Source organism: Gymnodraco acuticeps, unplaced genomic scaffold (genome assembly GCF_902827175.1).
Source record: "Gymnodraco acuticeps unplaced genomic scaffold, fGymAcu1.1, whole genome shotgun sequence".
NCBI classification, from domain to species: Eukaryota; Metazoa; Chordata; class Actinopteri; order Perciformes; family Bathydraconidae; genus Gymnodraco; species Gymnodraco acuticeps.
In genome coordinates this window covers 2,313,449-2,338,664 of record NW_022989894.1, presented here as the reverse complement: position 1 = coordinate 2,338,664, position 25,216 = coordinate 2,313,449, and the positions used below count along the sequence as shown (strand labels likewise).

General features: G+C 40.0%; 1 protein-coding gene across 2 annotated transcripts in view; it reads left to right on the top strand.

Moving 5' to 3' along the window:
• Positions 1-1,861: 1,861 nt before the first annotated feature.
• The window catches only part of pappaa (pregnancy-associated plasma protein A, pappalysin 1a), a 100,450-nt gene continuing 77,095 nt past the window's right edge, over positions 1,862-25,216 (top strand). For both annotated transcript variants that reach the window (XM_034205062.1, XM_034205052.1), the window contains exons 1-6: positions 1,862-3,002; positions 10,039-11,143; positions 19,732-19,877; positions 20,143-20,436; positions 20,827-21,019; positions 21,313-21,434. In XM_034205062.1, the coding sequence (XP_034060953.1) occupies positions 2,624-3,002; positions 10,039-11,143; positions 19,732-19,877; positions 20,143-20,436; positions 20,827-21,019; positions 21,313-21,434 (2,239 nt within the window). In that variant the 5' untranslated portion in view covers positions 1,862-2,623. The remainder of the gene's footprint in view (positions 3,003-10,038; positions 11,144-19,731; positions 19,878-20,142; positions 20,437-20,826; positions 21,020-21,312; positions 21,435-25,216) is intronic.

The window sequence follows — 25,216 nt, the reverse complement described above, 5'->3', positions numbered from 1 at the left end:
TGTATAATTTGTTTTTCAAAGTTAATTGGAGGACTTTCCCAAGAGTATGTGAGTTGAGTTGCCTATTTCTAGTCTTTTTTTATATTGCATAAAACATTTGTACCTACATGTGGAGAATGATCTCAATCGATTACAATTACAAATATTGTTTTTATGAGCCTAAAAAATTAAAGCACAATCCCTTAATCATATTTTACACATTCTTTGTATCATATTCCAAAATTAATTTACATTCAGTTATAGTCATCTGTTTAACTTTGCTTTCATATATCTTGTGGAATTTCAGTGCCATAGTCTATGACTTTCAAAATGAAATCAACTTGAACGCCTTGGTTTCAGGGGAGATGTCATCTTCTTATTACAGACACATGCATTTCCTAACATTCGGTCTATATGCTGTAAAATGTATTATCTCTTCGATTTACACACGGCATCTATTGCACGTCTGTCCGTCCTGGGAGAGGGATGCCTCCTCTGTTGCTCTCCCTGAGGTTTCTCCCATTGTTTCCCCTTAAACTGTGGGTTTTCTCTGGAAGTTTTTCCTTGTACGATGTGAGGGTCTAAGGATAGAGGGTGTCGTTTTTTCTCATACTGATATTCTGAACAATCTGTGCTGTTGTATTTGCTGTAAAGTGTCTCTACTGTAGGCTATTTTTATTATATGTACAGCCATAGGCGGCGCGTGAGGCTCATGTTTGGGAAGGCTAAATGACTTTTTTTACCTGACGCTGCCCGACTCCGGCGTCTATAGAAAAGACATCAACTCAGTGAAAGCACCGCCTGCTGACCAATCAGAGCCATATTTCCTTATCTGAGTCAGCTTCTCGAGCCGTATCTGGCCGTGCAACACTTACATTGTCACATAGGCTACTGTATGCATAAGTATTATTTTAAGCAACACATTAGGTTGACGAAACACTCAACTCAAATGTAATTAAAGTCAGATCCACTCGTGTCTAGATGGGGCAGTGATATCATAAAACTGTTGTACGCTTTCAAACACTCGATCGTTTATTTTTTTAACCAGTTGTTATATTCACCTTGCAGGTGCAATTATGTGGCTTGTATCCTGGATTATATGTTTAAATCATGGACGTTTAAAGTTCATATTTGTCTAATATTAGTTTACTTTTCATTAATGAAGTATGACACTGCGCTGTCAGTACACTTGTCCCAGATACGGCTCTGAGTTGTCCCTGTTTGTGATTGGTCAAATGTTGCTAACCCCGCCCCTTTCACGTGAACGCTTTCAGCTGGAGAGAGAAACCCTGGCTTGATTTACCGAGTTGATAACCAGCGTCGTAGGACCGCTTAGCGAGATCTCGTTTGTTAGGGTTAGTTAAGATAACTCAAACATATCCAGGGTCTGTTGAACTGGCTTCGTAGTACAGGGCACAGCGATAATGTCAAAGACACAAACATTATAGGCTACATTATATTTTTATTTTACCAGGATGCAGTGACAAAAATATTTGGGAAGCCCCTGTGTACAGCACTTTGTCTCGACCAAAAATCGTTTATAAATGTGCTATAAATAAAACTTGATTTGATTTGATTTGATTTGAAAGATCAACAAAGGAGGGGCGGGGGGGGTTGGAATAATTCCTTCATGTTTTCAGGCTGCTTAGTTATGGTCCATGTGTTATGGCAGTGTTGGATTGTTTAAATAGTAACCGCTAGAGGGATACATATACGCCTTTCAAACTCCGTAAACACCATCTTATCCCTATGTGGCATGAAGAGAATTGCCGTCAGTGAGAGTTGCCTACCTGTGTGACTTCCCACTTTGAAAAAAAACACAGCCCCGGAACATTTGAAACATGAGTTGTTCTTAAACAGACTTAGAGAGAAACTGCCTGTAAAGCGGACGGCGAGCTCCGACTGCTCCAAGTGTTTCTGCTCCAGGCATCAATGAGGACCGCGATGCTTACTTCTGCAGCTCTCTTCCCCTCTTTCTCTCATTCGCCTTACCAGATATTATAGTGCATTTCAACTTTTGTACAGGCATACAGGCAAGGGGAAGTTTGGATTGCATTTTTTTATCACAATTTACCTCTTGTTTTCTGTAATAAATATGAGAGGTCGGTTTGTTGTCACTTTTCTTTGGAATTTAATATGTGCTATTTCTTATGCTGTTTTACGGGTAGGATAAGGAAACAACAAAAAGGTGTGACAAGAGCTTGGCGGACAACTGTGGATTTCTGCGAGTAACTCCTACCGTCAAAAGGGGATGAGGGGGGCATCGGCCGGACCCCCCTCTTGATTGATTACTTATTAGTCATCCCTTTGGCTAAATGGGACCCATTGAAAAGGCACCGTGGAACACATACATGAATCAAATATTCCTGTGTCCCCCGAATGTCTCCAGAGTAGTTTTGCTTAAGAGAGGGGGTCGTGGCTTAGCATTATAAAGAGGGAAAAACAGCATAGCTTTATGGGTTTATTTAGACAGTTTCTACGGTTTGACATTCTACGGCTTTAAAAAAAAGAGAAAAGGAAAAACTCGAGGATTCTAAAGAGGAGAACATTTTGGACATACATTTTTTGTAGTATTCCGTTGTTTCTTTTAATTTTTTTCCCTTTAATTTTTTTTGTATTTTTTTGCTATTTCCTCTCCCGAAAAATGAAACTTTGGACATCTCCCTGGGTGTCTTGCCTGGTGATTCTCATCTTGTGTTTTGGATCAGAGTGCGGGACAGTCCGGAGATCCAAGAGGGAGTTGGTGCGCATTAGGGAGGCGAAAGCCATCCCAGGGGCTTGTGCCACACGTCTGCCCCGGGGCAAACGCTCTTTGCCCGGCTTGGAGCGACGGGTTCCTCGCCAGCGTCGGCGCTCCTCTCAGGCGGAGGAAAACTCTCCGGATCGGGGCAAAGCTGTCTATTTTACCGGCAGGGGAGATCAGCTGCGGCTGAAGCCTGGCGTGGAGATACCAAGAGGAAATTTCACTCTGGAGATGTGGATCAAACCGGAGGGAGGTCAACGATCACCCACAGTGATTGCAGGTAGGATATTCTACACATTCTCCATCCTTTTATCAACACAACTCCTTGTATTAGTGAACTCCAAAACTAGCAGTTTACATTGGACTATTATAACTAAACATGCATATTTGCTATATTTTACCCCACATGTAGTCTGAAATAAAACAACATGCAGTTTCAGGGAGTTGAAAATGAGTTCATCTATCAGACTAGACAATGATGTAATGCTCTTTTAGTACAGCGGATATTTAAGGTAGTGCACACAAGGGTCACTCAAGATTTTGATCAAATTAAGTTTTCCCTACAAACAGAGAGAACATTTGCTGCAAAAATGATTGAATTTCCAAAAATATTTTTTTCTGTATTTTCTGCACTTCAGAATAATGATTTATGTTGGTTATTATCATTAAATTGAGGAGTACTGGCAGCAGATAGGCTGCTGCATAATTTGACAGGCAGCTGATGTCACTGTGCGTAAAATGTAATTTCTCTGAACCGATTTGGCTATTTTAAAACTATGATGTAATGGTCCAAACTTTGTGAGCGAGCACGTCATGTCAGGCACAAAGCGGAAGATATCTGTATAGGATCTCAAAGCGCTCAGCACAAGCCGCAAGCTTGAGTGTCCCCCAACATCGACACCTTTGGATTGGCTACCGGAGTTACGGGACAGTACTGGGAGACCATGGGTTTCCCCTCATGGCCAAATATGTCCTGTGTGTGTTTGTGCTGTATTGGTGTGCATTTATTGTGCTCGTTGTGTTTAGGACAGTCCCTCCATCACGCAGACTGTTTTACAAAAGCATGCGTTATTTGGCGAGTCTCTAATTTACGGCACCATCAGATATGATGCATAATTGTCCACTGACGGCGCAGAGCTGGTTACTAGTACATTATAGTAGATCCGCGTGGTTAGAGGAAAGCTTGACACTTTGTAGATGTCATCTGTACGTAGCCCTTTTTCTCCTCCTGCCATGCGTAAAAGAGCTCCAGAAAGGTGTTGAAAACTGTTCTGCATCATCTGTTTTGACCAATAGCGCTTTTGTGCATTACAGTATAGGACAGGGTTTCTTGTTGCCTTTCTTTGCCGATAGGGAGCGTTGCATACACAACTCATTGCCTGCTACAGTACTTGTGCAGATGGCTGCATTTGAACTGAACTGAATTGAACCCATGCAGTCCTCCTAAGCCTCCATATGCCAGTCTGCACGTATGGGGACTAAACCATATGAGTAAATTGACTTGCTCCTTTTATTTTATTCTGTCTGGCTCTCTCAAAACAACCCCTCCCCCCAAAAAAAATACATACATAATCACTTATGTGTGTGTGTTTTTGTGTGTGTATTGAGATACACTTTTCGGTAGTGCTAGCCAGTTGGCAGGAACATGCTCTGCAAAACCAATCCCTTTTCAGAGTCTCAAACTAGGGGATAGGAGGTTGAGAGGGTCTGTTGTGACCTGAGGGACTCCTATATTTACAGAGGATGGACACAATAACAGCAACATCTGTACAGTATTATGCAATCCAGTACAACAACAACAACAACAACAACACTAACAAAGGCCACACAATGTCCATAGAGTTAAATAAACACCTTGAGAACACAATCTCCTACAGAGAATACACTTTATAGACGTTACGGACATGGTATTGCATGACATTATTATGTACAGGTGTTGTTGTGATGCCCCGCCCCCATCTTTTAATGGCCTGTCCTTACTAGAGATTACCATCCATGTATAATCTTGTTTTTTTTTTAAGACTTTCTCCCATCACGCTCCCACTAGTGTGCCAGAGAGAGGACCTATAAAGCTAGCAAATATGATGATCAAACAAATTCAACAAAGCCTAATCTTTTAAATCCAATTCAGGCCTAGAAAATCCCAGTGCCTCTAAATTGCTCCATCCCCTTGTTTTGATCCAAGCAGAGAGTGTTGTTTGCAGCAGCTGTTTTTTTTTTTACTGTGTTGTTTTGACCACCACAATGTCTCTCTTTCTATATCCTTCTGCATTTGTATCTGTCTTTTTTATTCTTAGAGTCTTCCAGATTTCAATGATTCTTTTTCGTAACACTTGGGTTGTGGTTTTGTATGCAATTGGTAGGGAATTATCACTCATAAAGCGAGCAAAGTCTCTGGCTTTAAAAAGAAACTGCTGGCAGCACATGAATGTTCTGGTACTTTTGTATCCTTGTTATTGTCTCTGTTTTTGAGTTTTGTCTTGCACACACGATTCCTATAACTCTGCGCAATGTCTTCCCTTACAAAAAGATGAAAGGGTTGTAATTGATCAATTGCTCATAAATATAAAGGAGGAACTTCAAATTAACAATTACTCAAAAGGCATTATGTGCGCCTTCGGATCTGACGGTACAATGAAATTGTTTAATAATCAGAATTAGCTTTATTGGCCAAGGTACACACACAAGAACATTGACTCAGCTGCTCTCAATGCACATACACAAGATATCGAAAAACAGTTAAAACAAGGAAAAAAACTGGGCAAAGTTGTACATAGTTAAGAGTAAGACAATAGTGCAATGTAACAGGTAACCTTATGAAGTAGGTCGATGTGTGAGCAGTGAGCCTAGATTTGTATTTAACAATGATGATATACAATACCATTTCTTAGAGCAGTAGAGCAGAACCACTTTTCAGCTGAAAAGAGATTGTCCAGGGATAAATAACTGCTACTTCATTCTCCAGAGATGAGTGGTCAAACCATACATGTGTGCAGGGTCGGCGTCATGGGGGGTCATTCGCGGGCCATGCCCCCCAAATGAGTCACTGTGCCCCCCCAACGCAGGGTTGGCAAGACTTGCCACTTTGCCGTTTTTTTCTTTTTTTAATCATATAAGTGAAAACGTTTCTACTAAAGGTTTTTTGTGTGAAATACATCAGAAATAAAGAATACAAATATAAAACACAGGTGTGCTCACTGCTGCTCTCTGATTGGTGTGTTGCTTGACCAATGACCCCCGACCTTTTTTTTGTTATCATTACGTGGCTGTGTGTTTAGATGAAAGCCCAGTGGCGATCTGTTCATCTGTTGTACTGATTATACAGTAAAGCCATCGAAAATAATATGATATACAGTACAGTACAAGTACATGGGTCTCTGTGTTTCATTCAAGCTTGGCTCTGTGTGGCACTCGAGCAAATTTTGTAAGTGCGCGAGTGGTAACGTGGAATGTTGTTAGCATCTGGTTAGCTAGCTATGCTAACGGATATAAAGAGCTGTTTCTACACCAAGGTGGAGGAGAGTCCTCTCCTGTCAGACTGAGAGGATCTTATAACGTCAGCTCAGTGAGGTAAGGACTCTCTCAGTGTTTAGATAGTTCACTTTAGTGTAAGTTATCTCAGTGGGTCTCAAACGGTTTGGTCACCATTTATGTAAGTATTTTCGAGGAATACCTTTATATGATCATTATAGTTGTTAAAGAGAGAATACATGACAAACGGGTATGAAATACTATTGGACAGTAACACAAGAATACAGTTTAAAAGGGGAGTGATTAGTAAAATATCCATAAAGAAAAAGTAAATCTGTGTACAGTTGTGTTTCATATGGATGCTGAGAGGTGTAGGCTATCCATAGATCTCTTCATTTTGCTCTCCAAGTGCACCAGATTGATGCATTTAACTTCAATATTTAAAAAATAATCTTCCCGGGGGAGCATGCCCCCAGACCCTCCTAGAGGTTAGGTCCACTCCCACCTAAAACATGTTCACATGGATAGGATACTAAATACATTTGCACACTTTTCATATGATGGCCTATGTCCATATCAAATCAAATCAAGTTTTATTTATATAGCACATTTTTCAACGATTTTTGGTCGAGCCAAAGTGCTGTACATATAATAAAAAATAACCTACAGTAAAGACACTTTACAACAAATACAACAGCGCAGTTTGTGCAGAATATCAGTATGAGAAAACGACACCCTCTGTCCTTATATGTTTCTGCTTTGGTGGTCGTGCCACAACCGTGCATGTATGCAGAAGTCATAGGTGCGCTATACAATAGCACTACACTCCTGCAATGTGTGTGAAAGACAATAGACTTTACAGCATGTTTTTTTTAATTGAAGTTGCGTTGGTGTTTGTGTGTTGGTTGTTGACGGCAGTGTGTGCCCCCCCTTGGTAAATGATTTCCCCCCCATTCGATTTGTTCTGGAGCCGACCCTGCATGTGTGGCTCACCTTGATCTTTGAATTAACCCATGGGGAAAAAGTATTTCCTTTGCTGTCATTTCCCGAGTGTGACAGTGACATGTGGCTAGAATTGATCCCAGGTACAAAAACATTCATAACACTTTTAGAGACACACACACACACACACACACACGCGCGCACCCACACACACACACACACACGCACACTCACACGCACGCACACACACACACACACACACACCACACACACACACACACACACACACACACGTTGCACACACACGCACTCACTCACACACACACACACACACACACACACACACACACACACACACACACACACACACACACACACACTTGTGTGATCGCTGCTATAACTGATATTTTTGGTGCATTCATGCTAGTTTGATAATACATGCGACCATTTTTTCCAAAACATTTTTATTTGCTCATATTTTTTGTCATGGATACTTGAAAATGTAATCTTCCGGTTTCATTAACAAGTCATCATGTTAGTTAGGACACTAAGAGGAAAGATATATATCCTGGAGATGGGTAATTACCTTGCATGTGGTTACAGTTTCAAGAGGGAGTTTAGACTTTAGTGCTACACTTATCTCAGCAATCAATCACTACCTCAACTATAAATGTTTCAGTCATCATGGTCATGCACTTTGCTTCACTGAGCCATAGAGAGAGTTAGTTGGGTTCCAATACATCCCAGTTAATGTCCTTGGATTATGGTTTTGTGGGATGACAGTGTTCCAGTATGAGTTACAGTTCATAAAAAGTGGTATTAATTTATCACATCTGAACTTGCAACTATTGGCAGATCATTTATCCCTCAATGAAACCAGCATTACGTTAAACTCATTCAGACTGAAGCTTGATAGCCAAGTCAAATATTTTAAGTAGAGTGTTTTCAAGTGATGTGATGACTTTTTTTTATAATCAATATACTTTCTATGTTTATAAAGTTTGGGTTTATAGTATCATTGGAACTTTCCATTTTCTACACAGGGAAACTGCTGTAGCAGTCATTTTAGTATGACTATGAAGTGCCTTACTTTGACCTTTTAGAGCCATAACAGCTCAAAAGTAAACGGCGTATTCATTGTTCCCTTCCGCTCTGCTTATTATCAAGTCCTTGTGACATTTTTCTTTTTGTGTGTATGTGTTTTTTCTTTGACTTTTTCTTTTATCCTGACTGTGTTTTTCTTGGAAGAAGACAAAGGCCAAGTGCTAGAAAAGTTGCCTTTGAACCTGACAGGAACAGCTCTCTGTAGCGTGTGCACATGCAAATCCCTGCGTGTCTATGGGGGATTCTGAATAGACACAAAAATATGTGGTTTAGCTTTTCAATTTGTCTGCGAATATGGGATTGTATGTATTTCTTCATGAGCATGTATACTGTAAACACAAGTCAGTATAAGTATGTGCATATGTGTGTGTAGGTGTGTTTGTGTGTGCCAGAGGAGTCACAGTGCAGGGTCTGGAAAAGTGTTGTGTGTTAGATTAATTGAGCATGGCAGAATTATGACAGCTGTTTACACTAGGAGCCCTACGAGCATTTTAGCACACCTTTTAGCCTTGAGTGCACTGGCTGACAGATGGACGGCTTTTTCCTTCCAGTGTATTGGAAAGCCTGAAAACGTCATCCACCAAAGGACTGACCTTGACGCTGAACCCAAGCCTCGCTCTTTGAACATTAGTCCATTGAAATACCAAGTTAATGAATGCATACTGGAGTGCGCATCTAATTAGAAACAGGTCAAAGTTAGCAAGATGTCCGTGCAATTACCATTAGCCAGCCACTTATTGCAGGCTCAGGTAGCCTAATCGATGGGGAACAAAGGCATTTGAGTGAACAAGTGCATTGAGGCAAAGATGTGATCATCATAATGATAATAAGCTTATCATTTGAGACCATACTAAAGTCAGAACAGAACAATATGAAGGGTATTTACAGGCATCTGATGCATATATCCTAGAATCAACTGCAAAGGACACTCAATACCAATATGGGCTGAGTGTGGATGTCACAGATTAGGTGTCTCTTTGCAAATGGACATAATTCCCAGAAAGCTCATGGTTAGAAATGTTACCATGATATTAGCAAATTCCAGGAATGTATTCCTGTCACAAGAGCGGAGTCCTGCTCTCTCCCCAGAATCACCTGCGAACACAGACTTTCACATGCTTGTAAGGCACAACAAGGTGCTATGGAATCTTTGCACACTCTGACTGGACGAACATACATTAAAAAACACACGCACCACAGGCATACACTTGTGCGCCTTCACACACGTACCTCAACAAGTGTTAAACAAACAAACAGTTAACATTCAGAGATCCCCTAAGATGTGAAAACACATTACCATGCTGAATCTGACATACCAAGTGCAACAGGAAAAAGGTGTTTTGGTGCCTCTACAAAAACAAGGCTTTAGCAAAAACTAGCCTTTACTGGCTACCCCACTGGCAAGGAACATTAACACAAGTGACTTTAAATAAACTCAGTGTGTGCAAGACGCCTATACAGAGAGATTTCCATGGGGTCTCCCTTAGCTAAAAATGCACTTCAACCCAATTTCCAGGACAACATGCACTCAGATCTGCACAAAAATAAACAATCATATTAATACATTCACTCCTTTATCCCAACAAAATGTTTTAAATCCTACTTGGGTGATAAAAAAGCATACCTTGAAATCTAATTGGCATATTAACCACAAATAACATTAAGGATCATATGTACATCTAGTATCAGTAGAGTGTCAGCCATTGCTGCAGATTTTTTCTGATGTTCAGGGTGAGATTCATGCCTGGAAATAAAGGAATGCATATATTAATTGGTTCTTTTTTTCATTCTCTCTCCAGGTCTATACGACAAATGTTTCTACGCCTCTAGTGACCGAGGCTGGTTGCTTGGCATCCAGGCGGTTAGTGAACACGGGAATCGTGATCCCCGCTTCTTCTTTTCTCTCAAAACGGACCGTGCCCACAAAGTGACCTCCATCCACTCCAATGCTCGTTATGGACCCAACCAATGGGCACATGTGGCAGTCACATATGACGGTGTATACATGAAGCTCTTTGTCAATGGGGCCCAAGTGGGTGTCAGTCGCGAGCAATCGGGCGATGTCTTCAGCCATTTGACCAAAAAGTGCAAAGTGCTGATGATTGGGGGGAACGCACTGAATCATAATTACAGGGGGGCAGTGGAGAGGGTGGGCCTATGGAGGCAGGCCAGAGGGCAGAGGCAGATTATCAGGGATATGCAGGGCCACGAGGACCCCCAAGATCTACCTCAGCTGGTCATACGTGAAACATTTGAGCACCCAGGCCGGAAGTGGCTGACTGTAAAAGATGGTAGCTTTCCTCAGCCTGAGGAGGGGGGAGGCGGACGATTAGGATTCCTGGGTGGTGTTGGAGTTGTTAATTCTGAGGGAATATTGGACACAACACTGGACCCGCCATCTTGTGGTCAAACTGTCTGCGACAATGTTCAGGTCATCAAGAACTACAACAACCTTTGGAACTTCCGTCGACCGAAGAAAGTACGTTATCGTGTCATCAATGTTTGGGACGATTTACGGATAAAGCCAACTGTATCAGACCACCAGATCAGCCTGCAACACCAGCAGCTAAATGATGCCTTTAGCCCCTATAACATCAGCTGGGAGCTTAGCGTTCACAATGTGACCAACTCCTCCCTTCGGAACCGCCTGATTCTAGCTAACTGTGATATCAGCAAAGTTGGCGATGATGCATGCGACCCAGAATGCAACCACCCGCTGACAGGGTATGATGCAGGTGACTGTATGTCTGGGTATCGGAGCCGTTGCCCTGAGCACAAGCAGGGAAATGGTGTGTGTGACCCTGAATGTAACTGGGAAAACTTCTTCTATGACCTCGGCGACTGCTGTAACCCTAATGTTACTGATGTGACCAAGACATGCTTCAACCGCTCGTCTCCACACAAGTAAGATCACACTCTTCACATTTTGCATGTTACCATGTTTGTGGCACTGGTAATCCTCTTTGGTCGTTGTTTAATAAACAAAATACTTACATTCCCCTAAAAGCTTTATCCAACCACAGCATTCCTTGCCTAATTTGATACATTCTTTTGGTTGACATGATTGAATAATTTTGGTAAACCAACTCTACACCATGGCCTCACATGTCTAGAGTAAACCAGACAACAAATCTTTCCATACATGTGTCCCTGAAGAGATGTTTTAATGTCTAGTCCTACTGTTTCCTGACCATTTGGGCTGAGGCTGAGTGTAACATAACTCCCCGCCTGTGTGGCCTAGGAAATCCTCTGGGAGCAGCTAGTCCAATCTAGCCTTGGCCGGGTTCAATCAGTGTTCCACACTTAAGCAGGGCAAAACAAACTCAACCGGATGACTTTCCTTGAAGCTAATGCACAGGCCAGATCACTCATTTATGTATCAATTTTTCAACAACTCTCCTTTTTCTGTATTCTATGTCTCCTATACCCATAGGTCCTAATTAAGCTGACTTGATTGGAGAAGGGAGTTGGTTTGGAAAGAGTGACATAGTAAACAGAGTGTAAGGGCAATTACAGGTCAGAAAAGAGAGTCCAGTATGTTTTTTTTTGCTTGTAGCTATGGAAATAATTTCAAAGACATACCACTCTCTCCAGGAAACCACTGAAAGACATGTTTCCTGGGGAGGCAGGTATGGGTCCCTAAACAGGGGTGCCAGAAATAATTTTTCCAGGAAAAACATTGAAAGAAAAGTTCCCTTAGCTTGCATGTGAATACCAGTACTACAGTATCTCCTAGGTGTACTGTACGTCAAGCAAGCAATATATGGTTTCATGCAGCTACTTTAGGATTATACAGATGCCTTCATAAATGCATGCACATTTTTGTTTTTGTGGTAATGTCATTGTGGCTTGTAGATGATGAGTAAAAGCTGGCAAAGAGAATACATCTCTGGAATTGGCTGTAATGAGGTTTGTGCCAGACCTCCAATAGCAGGGTTGTTTGTTTCTTGGTACACTGAAACCCTACACAGTAGACTGAGACATTTTTGTGGAACATGCAGGGGTCTTTATGGTTACACGAGAAAAAGAGACACAAATGACTTAAATTCAGATGTTTGTAAGGATTTCTTGCCACTGTCATGTGAAAGGGAGAACAACTTTTAGACCTAGTGTGCTGGATTGTTTGGGTTCTTCTGATAGCATGAATAAAGGAAACCCGGCTGTTTTCAATCACAGTTAAGCTGGAAGCATTGTCTGTTTGGCACTATGCTATTGTTTAAATGACTGCAAAATAGCTAAATAATGACATCTAATCAACATCAGAAGGGAAAAGCAGGTGGGTTTTGACTTTGCTTCACTCTCTCAATTCCCATCATATCCCTTCCAGCTTAGTCATCAATAGAAGCTCATTCATCAAGTGGCAGGCAAACTACTTCATTTAGATATCAGCCATTGGCAAAACGCTTTTCCGCTGCAATGTTCAGACCTCCCTGGGGTGTTTGAAAGATGGGCTTTTGAAAGGAAGGATACAAGCAAGAAAGAGAAAGAGACAGACATAACGAGGACAAGAGAATTCTTAGTTTAAAAAAATAGATATAATCTCCCTGAGTGGTTGATTATTTTGCTTTGATTATGGTATGTCTGAAGAGACTTGCAGAGAGCTACACTACAAACAGTTTGACATTCCTCCCTAATTATGGAATTCTGGAATTCTGGATGAACAATGTACTGCGTTTGCAGGGGAACAATGGTTGTGAGGTCCTGCATTTATTTTTGCAGCGTACGCGCCTGTTACCACTTACAAGTAGTGTTTTCAAAAAACCTGGCTAACACAGGACACAGGCAGCTCTGCGGTCCTGAAACAGTCTCTCCTCTGAAATACCATTGATAATAATCCCCCCTCCACATTTGCCTTAGGGAAATATTTTTGCATTGTTTTCACAACCCTTGGTTTTGACAATTCTTATGGTTTTGGTGGTATTTGACATTATCTATCCTTTACATTCTTATGTCTGGAGTTAGGGGAATCTAACATTGTGGTTGTAATGTATACACTGTGAATTAACATGAGTGCAGAAAGTCAGAAAACAAATGGCGCAAATGGTAAAAGTTTATTTTGTGTTTGTTTGAATGTCAATGAAGGCTCAATTTAATATCCAACAAACTAGACGGAAAACCATTCCCAAAATATCTGAACTCATCAGATTACAATTTCTTTGGTCAGCGACTGATAATAAAATGGTTTTTTTCTTAAAACCTAAAGCAAGATAGATGCACAAAGCCAGGCAGATATTAGGACCAATACTTTTTCTTCTGAAATGAAGTCCTGGCCTGGCTTTATCAGAGTCGGTCATCTGTTTTACCTTGGCCTCTGTCTCTCCCCCCTCCTGAGTCAATACCTCTTACTGTGGCAGGTTAATGGATGGACCACCCTTTCACTTTCCCTCACTTCCTCTCTCTGCTGTATTTTAGCTCAGAGTGCGGAGCTAACCTCCAGGGCCCTTCCTTGACTTGGGTGTTTTACAGTTGGTCGTCTAAACCTTAAGCCCCCGTCCCATAAAACATAATGGAGTGCTTGAGCGTAAATACCAGGAGTTTGCACTTTCCCTTTAAAACCATAGCGGTGCTAGCACACTTCTAAAAGCACCTGTTGCAGATCTTTCACCTGTGCTCGCATGGGGCTTATAGATGTCTTTGGGCTTGACTAGATGACTGAGGGAGAAATAAGGAAGGAGGGGCTGTACTCGGGCCACTAGACAGGTAGGGGAGTTGCATCTGGCTTTGATGGGATAATATGTAGCCAGATACTGTAGGTGGTCTTTTGAAAAAATATGACACACTGGGGAATTTAGTTGATAGTGCCTTTTTGGGGTCATTGAGGTTCAGACCGTCCCGTCGTCCATTCCATATTTCTCCAAATCCTTCTTGTTCAAACTCTTCTCTCAGCAAAAAGCAGTCACGGCAGGATTTCTGGAATCTGAGCGTTAAAACAGTTCCAATGTGTCTTCCTTGGAAAGGAGACAAATAATCAGCAGAGTAAGATGGAAGGTTAAAGAGGAGAGTACAAGTATAGTAATAAAGGCAGAGATGAATGATGGGTTTCGGGGCTGTGGTGTTGACCGACTCGATGACAGAGGAGCTGAGGGCCCCCTCCAATTTTAAAAGTGTTCTTGGCCGTAAGACTATCATTGCAATGCCAGTTCACCCCAGCTTTCACAGTATTCTGCTCCAGACATATGTATACAAGGCACACTTATGGGCTTATGTGAATTATATATGGGTGTAAATGGATGAGGTCATAATCCCCCATTTAATATATATCAGATAAAAGCATTAACACAGCAGTTTGAGCTGCTTAGCGCACCCCTGGAGCTCCCTACCACAGATGCTCTGCATGGACACTTCAATTCAGAGAAGCTAGATTTCTGCACACACCTTACCTTTCTTTCTCTCTTTTACTCCCTAGTTCTTTCACTCATCTTTTTTCATTTATTTATTTTTTATAAAGACTGTGTATTCCCCAGGACATGTCTGAAAAGTTGTGTGGTTCAATACATGGAAAATCATGTGTTTCCCAAGTGGCTCATCTTGGTTAAAAAAAAGTTTGATGGGAAGAAAGAGTCGGGAACGGGGCTATGGGATGTGGAAATAGTTGAGGCGTGTGTGAAGGAGGCAGAGAGAGAGAACATGGTTATTGGTGAAGGGTTATTGCCGAGAAGTTTTGAGTAAGATCTGGATTGACAGATGGAACGATAGATTATTTAACACCCTCCAAATAAAATCATCTACTACCGGCGTACTGCAGTCGCAGCAAATCTTTAAAATGTTCTGAAATCAAAAACATGCACCTCATGTATGTATATGCATATTTTCTGCATTTGCTCATCAATCTATCATGTTACACTGAATAATTGAACTCATAATAGTTATATTTTGACCATAGAGAAGAACTGTTTTTATCACCCAACTTTTTCATTGCTGACTCATTCGTTCAGCATGTCCAAAAACTCTGGACAAATATCCTCTGAGGAAATAATGAAATTCCTGAAACTATTAGGAAGAGGGACCTTATATCATCTGTTCTCTCTCAGTGTCTCTCCTTAAACCCGGCCCCAGTGATTGCCCCCGGTTGCTCTCGCATACAGTAGGCTTGAAGAAAGCATGCGCTACTACACCCCCTTATTTAAAATGTGTGTTTTGAGGTGCAGCTGACTTGTGATTTGAGGCAGAGAGACCCCTACAACAAAATGTTGTTTGGATGTAATGAAAAAAAGAGATTAGAGTTAGCTTACATGTGTACATTCTTCCAGAACATCTCCAAACACCAGGGACACTGACGTTGAAACTGCTTCCTTTAGACTTCATTGGATGTACAGAATGAGACACCTTGGTTCAATGCTTACATTTAAAGTAGAAAGTAGATTCTGCAGGTCTGACATTGTAGTCTTGACGAGGTTATTATCTTATCTTTTTTAACTGCTTGTTTATGCAAATATCAATTCAGCCAATCACATGCAAGGAACTCCTGCTGTAGCCCATATGCCTCACGGTTTGACACATTTTATAACTTAACTTTTTGTCTAGGTCTAGGAGCTATGATGCAGTCATTATTTTCATGGTGCAACCAGAAAGTTAACATCTCTGGTTATATGATAATTTACACTAAATATGTGATACTACGCACATGATATTTAGACCCTTTAATTAATAAATATATGCTAGATATGCTTCAACACATCATTCAGTAAGATTCTTAGAGCCTTATAACTGAAAACGTTTTATGGTCACTTTTGTGACCCATGGGATTAAATGGGTTCACTGAACCTTAAGTGGTATCACTTACGCAGCTGCATTTCTTTTGGCAACCAAATGCTCCACTATAATTTTGCTGAAATCACAGGATGTCACATTTTATCTTCTCTACTCTGAGCTGCTAATTTTGTGGGTATATTGTCAACATTAATCATAAATTGTTCTGCATGTCAGTGAATCTTGTTGAATGGAGTTTTTTGAAAATGTGTTAAATGTCTTCTGTTAATAAAAACCTCACCCCCTTAGCTTAAACACATAATACATCTAATTAAGTCAAATCAAGTTTCATTGTGCAGTAAAACTGTACTCTACCTTACACATTTACAGCAATTCTACACATATAGAAATAGCATACTTTTAGATATTAAGCTTTACAAAGCATGAGCCTTTGAGATGTTCACTTTTATCATTATATTAACCTGAGTTCACTTAAGTGGCACACATTTGCTCTGCACTTCAAAAAACAAGGCACCATTTTTAAACTTTTGATTTGCTAAAATGTTTAAAAATGTTAACAGACAGACTTTACTGTTAATGATATACGTATATAATTGATAGAACTGAACATTGAAACGTTGCACTATTGGATTACATCTTTTGGAAAATCTTTCCAAATGTACTATAAGATATCCAAACAGTAAGGCAGTTCATTCTGCATCAACTTGGATATGATCAATCAGTTTCTATTATTTGCTAAAGCATTGTCACTGATGGTACATAACGTGCAATTGCTATACATTAAATAGCGTAAAGTACCTTCATTTATCAACTATCAATTACATTACAGTGTTTCTGTTACATGATGCAAGGTTTTATTATATCAAAAAGTACACATTACCTAAAGAAGAGTGAAATCACTTATAGTACTGGTTTTTGGGAGGAAACTCTCCTTGCAATAGGACCAGGTACAAAGGAGCATGGACGTAATTTCCACTGGGGACAGGGGGGACATGTCCCCCCCACTTTTCAAAATCCCGTTTGTTTCCCCCCCACTATTCAAATGTCTTTTTTTTTTTACGCAAGTGGTCATCGTCACAGAGAAGCGTCTGTGTGTGTGTGTGTGGCAGGAGCGCATTTTGTATGAGAGAGAGACAGAGAGAGACAGAGGAGAGACAGAGAGAGACAGAGGAGAGACAGAGAGAGACAGAGAGAGACAGAGAGAGACAGAGAGAGTTATGGGGGTTGTTGTTAGCATCTGGTGCTAGCTCGGAGCTAACGGAGATTAGAAGCTGTTTCAACAATAAGGAGAGGCTGAGATAACATCAGCTCAGGGAGGTAAAGGACTCGCTGAGTGATTATATTGTACACTTTAGTCTAAGTTATCTCAGTGGGTCTCAAACGGTTTGGTCTAAACAAATATTTCCATCTATTTAATATAGTTGTTCAAAATAAGTTAAAAAATAATTCCAATGTCAGTAAAAAATTCAAAACACAGTTTGAAAGGGGAGTGATTAGTAAAATATGCATAAATAAAAAGAAAGAATGCAGACTAGGTAAGATAAAGATAGGAGAGAGTAGTATATCAATGATGTGTTATTGGTTGTGAGCATATTCTAATGGTTTTTGGAGTATTGAAATATATACAGTTCTGTTTCATATGAGTGTTGAGAGAGCTGTATCCATAAATCTCTTAATTTGTGCATCAGATTGATGCCTTTAACTTAAATTTAAAGAAAAAAATCGTGCATGCCCCCGGACCCCCCTATAGGATGTGAGGTAATCACAAATAAAACAGGTTCATGGATAGATACGTTTGCACACTCATTATATACACTACACATTTTTCTTGGATTAGTTAACACCATAGTCCCTAATATGTAGAAAGGCAGGAAATGGAATTAAATCGAGAACAATGTTTCATTGCGGAGGACCCCCTGTTTTGTGTCCCCCACCACTTCTCAAACCAAAGTTACACCCTTGCAAAGGAGCATGCTGTTTTAGCCTCAGTGTTTTCACATTACATGTTCTTATCTAAACACATACAAAATACCAAATATTAGGCAGGCAAGTGGGTCACACAAATTAGGTCAAAACACACATCGCACACAGCGCACACAGCGCACATCATTTTTGGGGCTAATGCCGTGTTTTTGTTACTGGTAAACTCCTGTGTATCCATTGTGTATTTAAAGTCAAAGAAAATGAATAAACTATCACTTTAGCATATGAAACAGATCATTTAGTAATCAGATAGGATCAAGCTTGCTCAGCTGCTCTGCCAGGACCACCAGAAAGGCTCTTAGGGAGGAACTTATTTGATGAGTTCATAAAATGAGTGACAGTTTCACTGCTGGAAAGATATTTCATTGTGTTGAATGATTGCAGTCATTAGAGCTGCAGTTATCTTCCCCAGGGCAGAGACAACATATTATGGAGAGGGAGACGTCAGAATATCTGAACAAATACATAAAGTGTCAGGCTGACTTAACTGAGTCAGACTGATCTGAGATGATACTGTATCAGAAAACGTTATATCATTCCTGCATTTACGGTAGATTTGTTTTCATGGCAGCAGTATCACCTTCCTAATATGCAGTACAATACATGTTTCTGTTCATTTAAGGCTGGTGTTAAGAGTTGAATACATGACATCATAAATAAGCCAGGCATGAACCATTCACTGTCCATTTCCATCAGTAGTCCATTCAAGTAGAATATAAAAGGGTCAGCCTTTAAAACCATGAAAAACATAAATAACAAAAATATGTTTTCTTTGTCCCACTGATACAGTCTTATTCCCACCAGCACCTGTTTGATATCTATGTGGGTTGCCATTACATCTCGTACACTTTGTTGAAATAAAGTAAAGGACACCCATGACGTGTGCTGTTTATCCACGATTCAATGTCTCCCAACACAAAACATCGAACATCATAGACATAAATAACATTGTGGTTTGGCATTTTGTGTTTCCACAAAAACGCCACTCTCCAAGAGATATACTATACATATAGTTTGGGCTATTATACTTTTTATTTGCTTATAGCACCTCTCAGAAAACACATTTCCCAGCATGGTCTGTAATCCCCCTTTTCAAGTAAATCAAGGTACTAAATTAGCAGCGAATACAATGCAATTTAATGGATTGACCAACAAATATATGATTGGTCAGAATGAATACCATCCCTATTCACAGTACAGACCTGCAGTGCCAATCAGTGTGCCAAAACCTCTAAACAAGACATTACCAACAATCTATTTGTTATGTCCAAGTGAAAACATACTTCAGGCCCCCTTAGGGAGAGCAAGGCGATTCACTTTGACATATTGGTTTAACACCTACTGTTTGCAACCTCACACGGTCAATTATTCCTCTTATCCCTACAAACTTTCATTTTAATGACCATGGCAATGGCCAATACACACTAAGTAAATACTTACAATTGACAGAGACCTATTTCTGGGTTCTATCTTCTTGAAAGATAACTTTTGACTAAAAAATAATTGCTATTTGTATAACTTTGTCTTGGTTATGTCTGCATCTACTGTGAAAAGACTACTCTCATTGTAGAGCCATTAAAACTCACCTCTTCAATCTGGCTTTTAATGTGTGATTGTTTTTGTATTATTTGACTTTAACTTTAACTATATATTTATTTGTTGTTCCTTTCTTTTCTTTTCACTATATCTGTAAAGCGTCTTTGAGCACCTGTAAAAGCGCTAACAAAATAAATCTATTATTATTATTATTATTATTATTAACTTATTGTGAAATACTTTGTTTGCTTTTAATCTTCCAGAGCCTATTTGGATGTGAAAGAGGTGAAAGAGATTCTGAACTTGGATGGCTCGACTCACCTGAATGTCTTCTTTGCCAATTCTTCTGATGAAGATCTGGTGGGGGTTGCCACTTGGCCATGGGACAAAGAGGCCCTCACACATTTGGGTAGAATACAAACAACAACACAAACATATGTGCACGCACACACGTCCTCTCTTTGGCAACCTAGATAGTTGATTTTGAGTAATTACAGTTCAAGCCCCAAGCAGTTTTTCTCTTAATCACAGCTCCAACAGAGAAGAATGTGATAACGAAGCTGAGGTTGCACATTAATAATGCATTGAATCTTACTCCAGTTATACTATTACTTTACACTACACTAGTGAGTAAATGCATTGTTTACATCGTGTGTCCTTTCTCTTTTTCTTAGGTGGAATTGTGCTGAACCCTTCCTTCTATGGTACGTTTGGTCACACTGACACAATGGTCCATGAGATCGGTCACAGTCTTGGGCTTTATCACGTCTTCCGAGGTATATCAGAAATCGATTCGTGTAATGATGCGTGTTTGGAGACGGAGCCCTCGATGGAGACTGGAGATCTGTGTGCGGACACCAACCCCACCCCCAAATTCAAAGGGTGCCACGATCCTGAGCCTGGCAACGAAACATGTGGCGGTCGGCATTTCACGCACACGCCTTTTAACAACTACATGAGTTATGCAGGTAAGAGAGAGCCTCCACATAATGTTTTGTTACTTATCCAGGCAAAACATTACAGTTATACCGCTCACATGCAACTGACACAGAGGGATCACCGTGGAGGAATTTGTTGAGTCTGTGTGCATACAGAGACAGGTGTGGAATTTAGCAGGGACATCTCATGGGAAAAACGCAGCGGGGGGCACACCTTTTATGTGCAAGAGTTAAAACATGATTTTGTTGTCACAGTTAACTGGGAAAAACAAAACTGCTACATATGACCAGGTGGTTTATTTTATTCATTGGATCTAGACAAGTGGAATGATTTAACACTTACTTCCTTTTGCTGTCTCTGATCAAACCAAAATACACTTTCCACCTCTTACACTAACCACCTCCTTCTGTCACCTGCAGATGATGCTTGTACAGACTCCTTCACCCTGAACCAGGTGGCTAGGATGCACTGCTACCTGGACCTCATCTATCAGACCTGGCAACCTGCCTCCAAACCTCCTCCAGTGCCAATGCCACCCCAAGTGGTGGAGCAGCATCATAATTCCATCACCCTGGAATGGTTTCCACCGATTTCTGGACACTTTTACGACAGGTGAAATGAGCTACATAGGTTGCCAAACAGATGCGGGTGTGTATGGTAATAAAGTTGACCCAGATGAATTACATTATTGATTATTGTTTGAGTTCATATAACAAGTAGTGAAATGTAATGCTCAATTCATCGTTTACAGACTCAGACATCTAAAATGTAGCCAAGTAATTATAGCACCATTTTAAAACTTTGTCACATGATTTGACATTACTGTATGTTTAATATACTGTTTACAATTTGGGTGTTTGGCCTGTATCTAAGTTGGTTGCTGTGCCTGTCTGTTGGTTTCCTAGAGATGTGGGATCAGTGTGTGATAAATGCACTGAGGGGAGAGTCCTCCTGCAGTATGCCTCCAACTCCTCCTCCCCACGACCGTGCGCCCCTTCTGGACACTGGTCTCCACGAGAGGCTGAAGGTACTGTACGATTCTATGTACTAATATTAGTGATTGCTTCTAGGTCTCCATTATAAATAGCTGTGTTTTTTTTAATCATAATTAACTGTTCCTACTCAAAGCAAATTTATAACATAAAGAAAAGCCACATCCACATTTAATTCAGAGTTTTCAGTATGACAATGTAATTTGAGGTTTGCCTTTGTTGAATATTTGTAAATCAGTACCTAAAAAATTGGGTACTGACTCAACTTTAAAACATGACTCACTGGATTCATGGCAACATAAAACATGAAAGAATCAAAGAGGCCACTTCTCTGCATGTGACCTTATGCAGCTATTGTTGTCGCATATAATACACATTAGACACTTTGCCACACAAGCGCAAATGTGTATCATGTTGAAACTAATTGTATGAACCTGTGCTAATTTTTTTGTGGATATTTGAAACTAGAATAACAAGTGGTTAAATTCGGTTAGATGATATGTACAACTGAATGATAAATATTTGTAATTAGTAGTCCAATACCTATAAATGGCAAAATAGTTGGAATCTAACTGGTCAAAATTAAAGATATCTACATTTGAGTTTTTACTAATCAAAATATAATTATAGAATTACATCACTAACTTCACAAATTGATGTTGCAAATACCAGTAATGAATGTACTGTCTGGCTAATACATATCAAAACAGCTTACCATAACAGTGTGTGTAGCAAGGGCAAGTCTGGGCTTGTCTAAAACGCTCTGTGTGTAAACCAACTATACTCTATTTTCCCTCTTGGAAGGGGTCCCTGTTTTTAGGCAGCTCCCGATTCTCTGTTAACTGTGCCTGCGCCAGCTTCTCACTGGATAACACAGCTGCCGTTTCAAGCTGTGATGGTGCATATTACTTACTTCCAATAACATACTGTAAATCAAGGTATTAGCTTATTTACTATTTGCATAACATCCTGATAAGTGTGTTAACTTATGCACTTGTGTAACTGTATACGTGTGTCTACACTACATGCATTAATCAGCATTATTGCATACAAATAGCACCTATTATCGAAGGACTGGCGGTGTTCTCATAAATCTCTGCTACTCTATACTCTGGAGAAAAGTTTCTAAAGGAAAAAAAACAAGAATGAACACACATGGATATGGATTCAGGGAGAGGGTAAGAGAGGGTTGGTGGGGTGGAAACCACCCAAGATAGTTAAGATAATTGCATGTGGTAAGTGACATTCAAAAGGGAGGATCCTTGGTTGATTGAAAACAGCAGTATGGATTAATGGAAGTGAAAGGTCCAGGATGTTTATGTTCCCCAACATGTGTGTGGGCATTTGAGGTGTGCAAAAGGAGGTCTGCGTTCTACTGTATATATTACATTTGCAATACATACAATGTACAAAAACGCATTTGCAATAGAATGTACAAAATGTTTGCTTTTGTGTAAGTGTGTATGAATTAACTCAATGAGCCATAACAGAAAGCATATGTGTCACTTTATGGTCAGATCCAAGGTTTTATTAGAAGCCGTCTCTAAAAGAAACAAAGTCTCAGGGCTTGCTGGTTTACATCATGCCATGCAAGGTTTATCTGCTTGACTTCTCAAGATCAGAGGGATCAAACAATATGATCCATTGGTGTATCACATAATTAGCTCCAACAAAACACAACTCAAGTGCCCTTAGAGAGGGCAAAGGTTGTCCTTTTACCTGTCAAATCAACACTAGCCACAAGTGCAATGTAGCTGTTTGAGTATTTATTTTGTTATAACATTTACACCTCGGTTAAAAAATAAACGAAATTGTGCGCAGAGAAAATAACAAATGTCCTTTTAAAAAATCTGCATAGTTTTATCTTGCCTGGGGCTAACACTTTACACAACATAAAACACTTTCGGCAAATTGACCCTCTCTACACCTCACATTAAAATCAATCTCGTATCTAGATTGTATCTCCGATAACATTTACACCCGGTATTAATGGTTTCCATAGAGACCCAGCTGAGATCTGATCTCCATGTCCAGCTCAAACAACCAAATCTCACATCCCCCTCTCGTTTGCACGCTAAGCATGAAGAGTACTGTTTATATAATTGCTTTGATTTACCAGTCATTGCCATGACTATAGGACGTGTGAAAGGAAAGGAAAGTGATCTTGAGCTTTTTGGATGAAGACTGGTTGTCAAACTTGCCTCATTTCTTATTTCCAGAACACTGCAACTAGTTATCCAGAAGAGAAACACTTGCACAAGGTGGTTTTGGCGATCTGATTACAATCTGGCCCTAATGTATTTTTCATGCATTAAGACGATTAAGACCTGTACTTTGATGTGGTCAAGCACCAATAGATTACAATCTGAACACCAAAAATGCATTAAATACCCTTTTTAAATGGGTAAATCCATTCTTAATCGTAAGATTCTTTATCTTTAGTTTCTTAGTTTCCCTGTTAAGCCCCAAAGACCCCGTTGGCGGGTCATTTTTTTTTTTTTTACGACACTGTGTCTCAGGGCTTCTTAATATTTAAAAAAAACTATGAATGTGTCATACCCTCCTAACGGGAATAAACTCAGCTAACTGATGATATGAACTATTTTTACCGAAACAAAACACAAGTCTCACAAGAAGGGTCTAAATGAGCCCTGAGCGATGCACTTAGCACTAAACTCGAACTCGATATAAATCGATCGATATACTTATTGGATCCGCACAAGCAAGCTTAGCTAACATCCTGAGATTCCACAGATTATAGAAATATAAATATCATCACTGAGCAATCAGAACTCGCGACAGGGTAAGCAAATACAGACAACACACAACGTAGCTTTAGGTAGCAAAGCACGGAGATATGCTCACCTTTAGCTGTTATTCTGATCAAAAGTTATGTTCAATGGCATTAAAACGAGAAAAAATGCGGCTGAAGGTTGATCCATATGTCAATCCAATGTGTCTCACTTTGAAAAAAAAAAGATTATTCATTTTCCCCTTTTAGAAGTGTAGTTATGGTCATTTGTTCTGGGAATGTCATTTTCGAGCCTGAGACATGGAAAACAGGCTCGGGGCTTAGGCTAATTGTTTACTTTTATTGAAGAAAACATCTTAAGTACTGTATGTCACTGTACTGTATGTTCATTTACAGCTTCTGTAGCTCGTCTTTTAATATTTTGTCAGTCAAAATGATAATTTACTCAAAGTGTAAAAGTCAACACATAATACAGATGTAAACAGCTGTGAAGGATTAACCTCTGAAATACCCTTAAAGAGCAACTTGCAGGTTTTTTTTTTTTTGCTTAACATTGACTGAAAATTACAATTAAAAAAAGTTATTGCAGGATTTGATATGTTTTACGAGACATAAGGGCAGGAATTCAGAGGGGAAAGGAGCCGTTTTGAGCTCTGCTACTAAAAACTGCTTTTTGTTAACGTCATACGTCAAACGCGTCATATTACGTCACATGGTGGAGCAACTTTCTCTGACTCCTTCTCTGCGATCCGCGGTAGTAGTTTGTAGTTGGTTTGAGCGGTTGCATTTAGTGAGCTGGTATTTTTTCGGTAATTTTACATTGCATTTCACCATTTTTAATCATGGTGAGGCACTGTCAACAGCGGTAATTAAAGTTTAAAAGTCTCAAAAATGCTACAACTACTGTCACAAACTGGATGAATGTGAAGTATTTTGTTAAAGGAGGATGAAAGCGTAATTAAGGAGCACTATTGGAGTGACTTTGATGGTTATTGGACTCAGGATTAATTAATTTGGATTCCCGCTGTATGAAGAAATTAAAGGACGGCACAAGTGGAAACAATT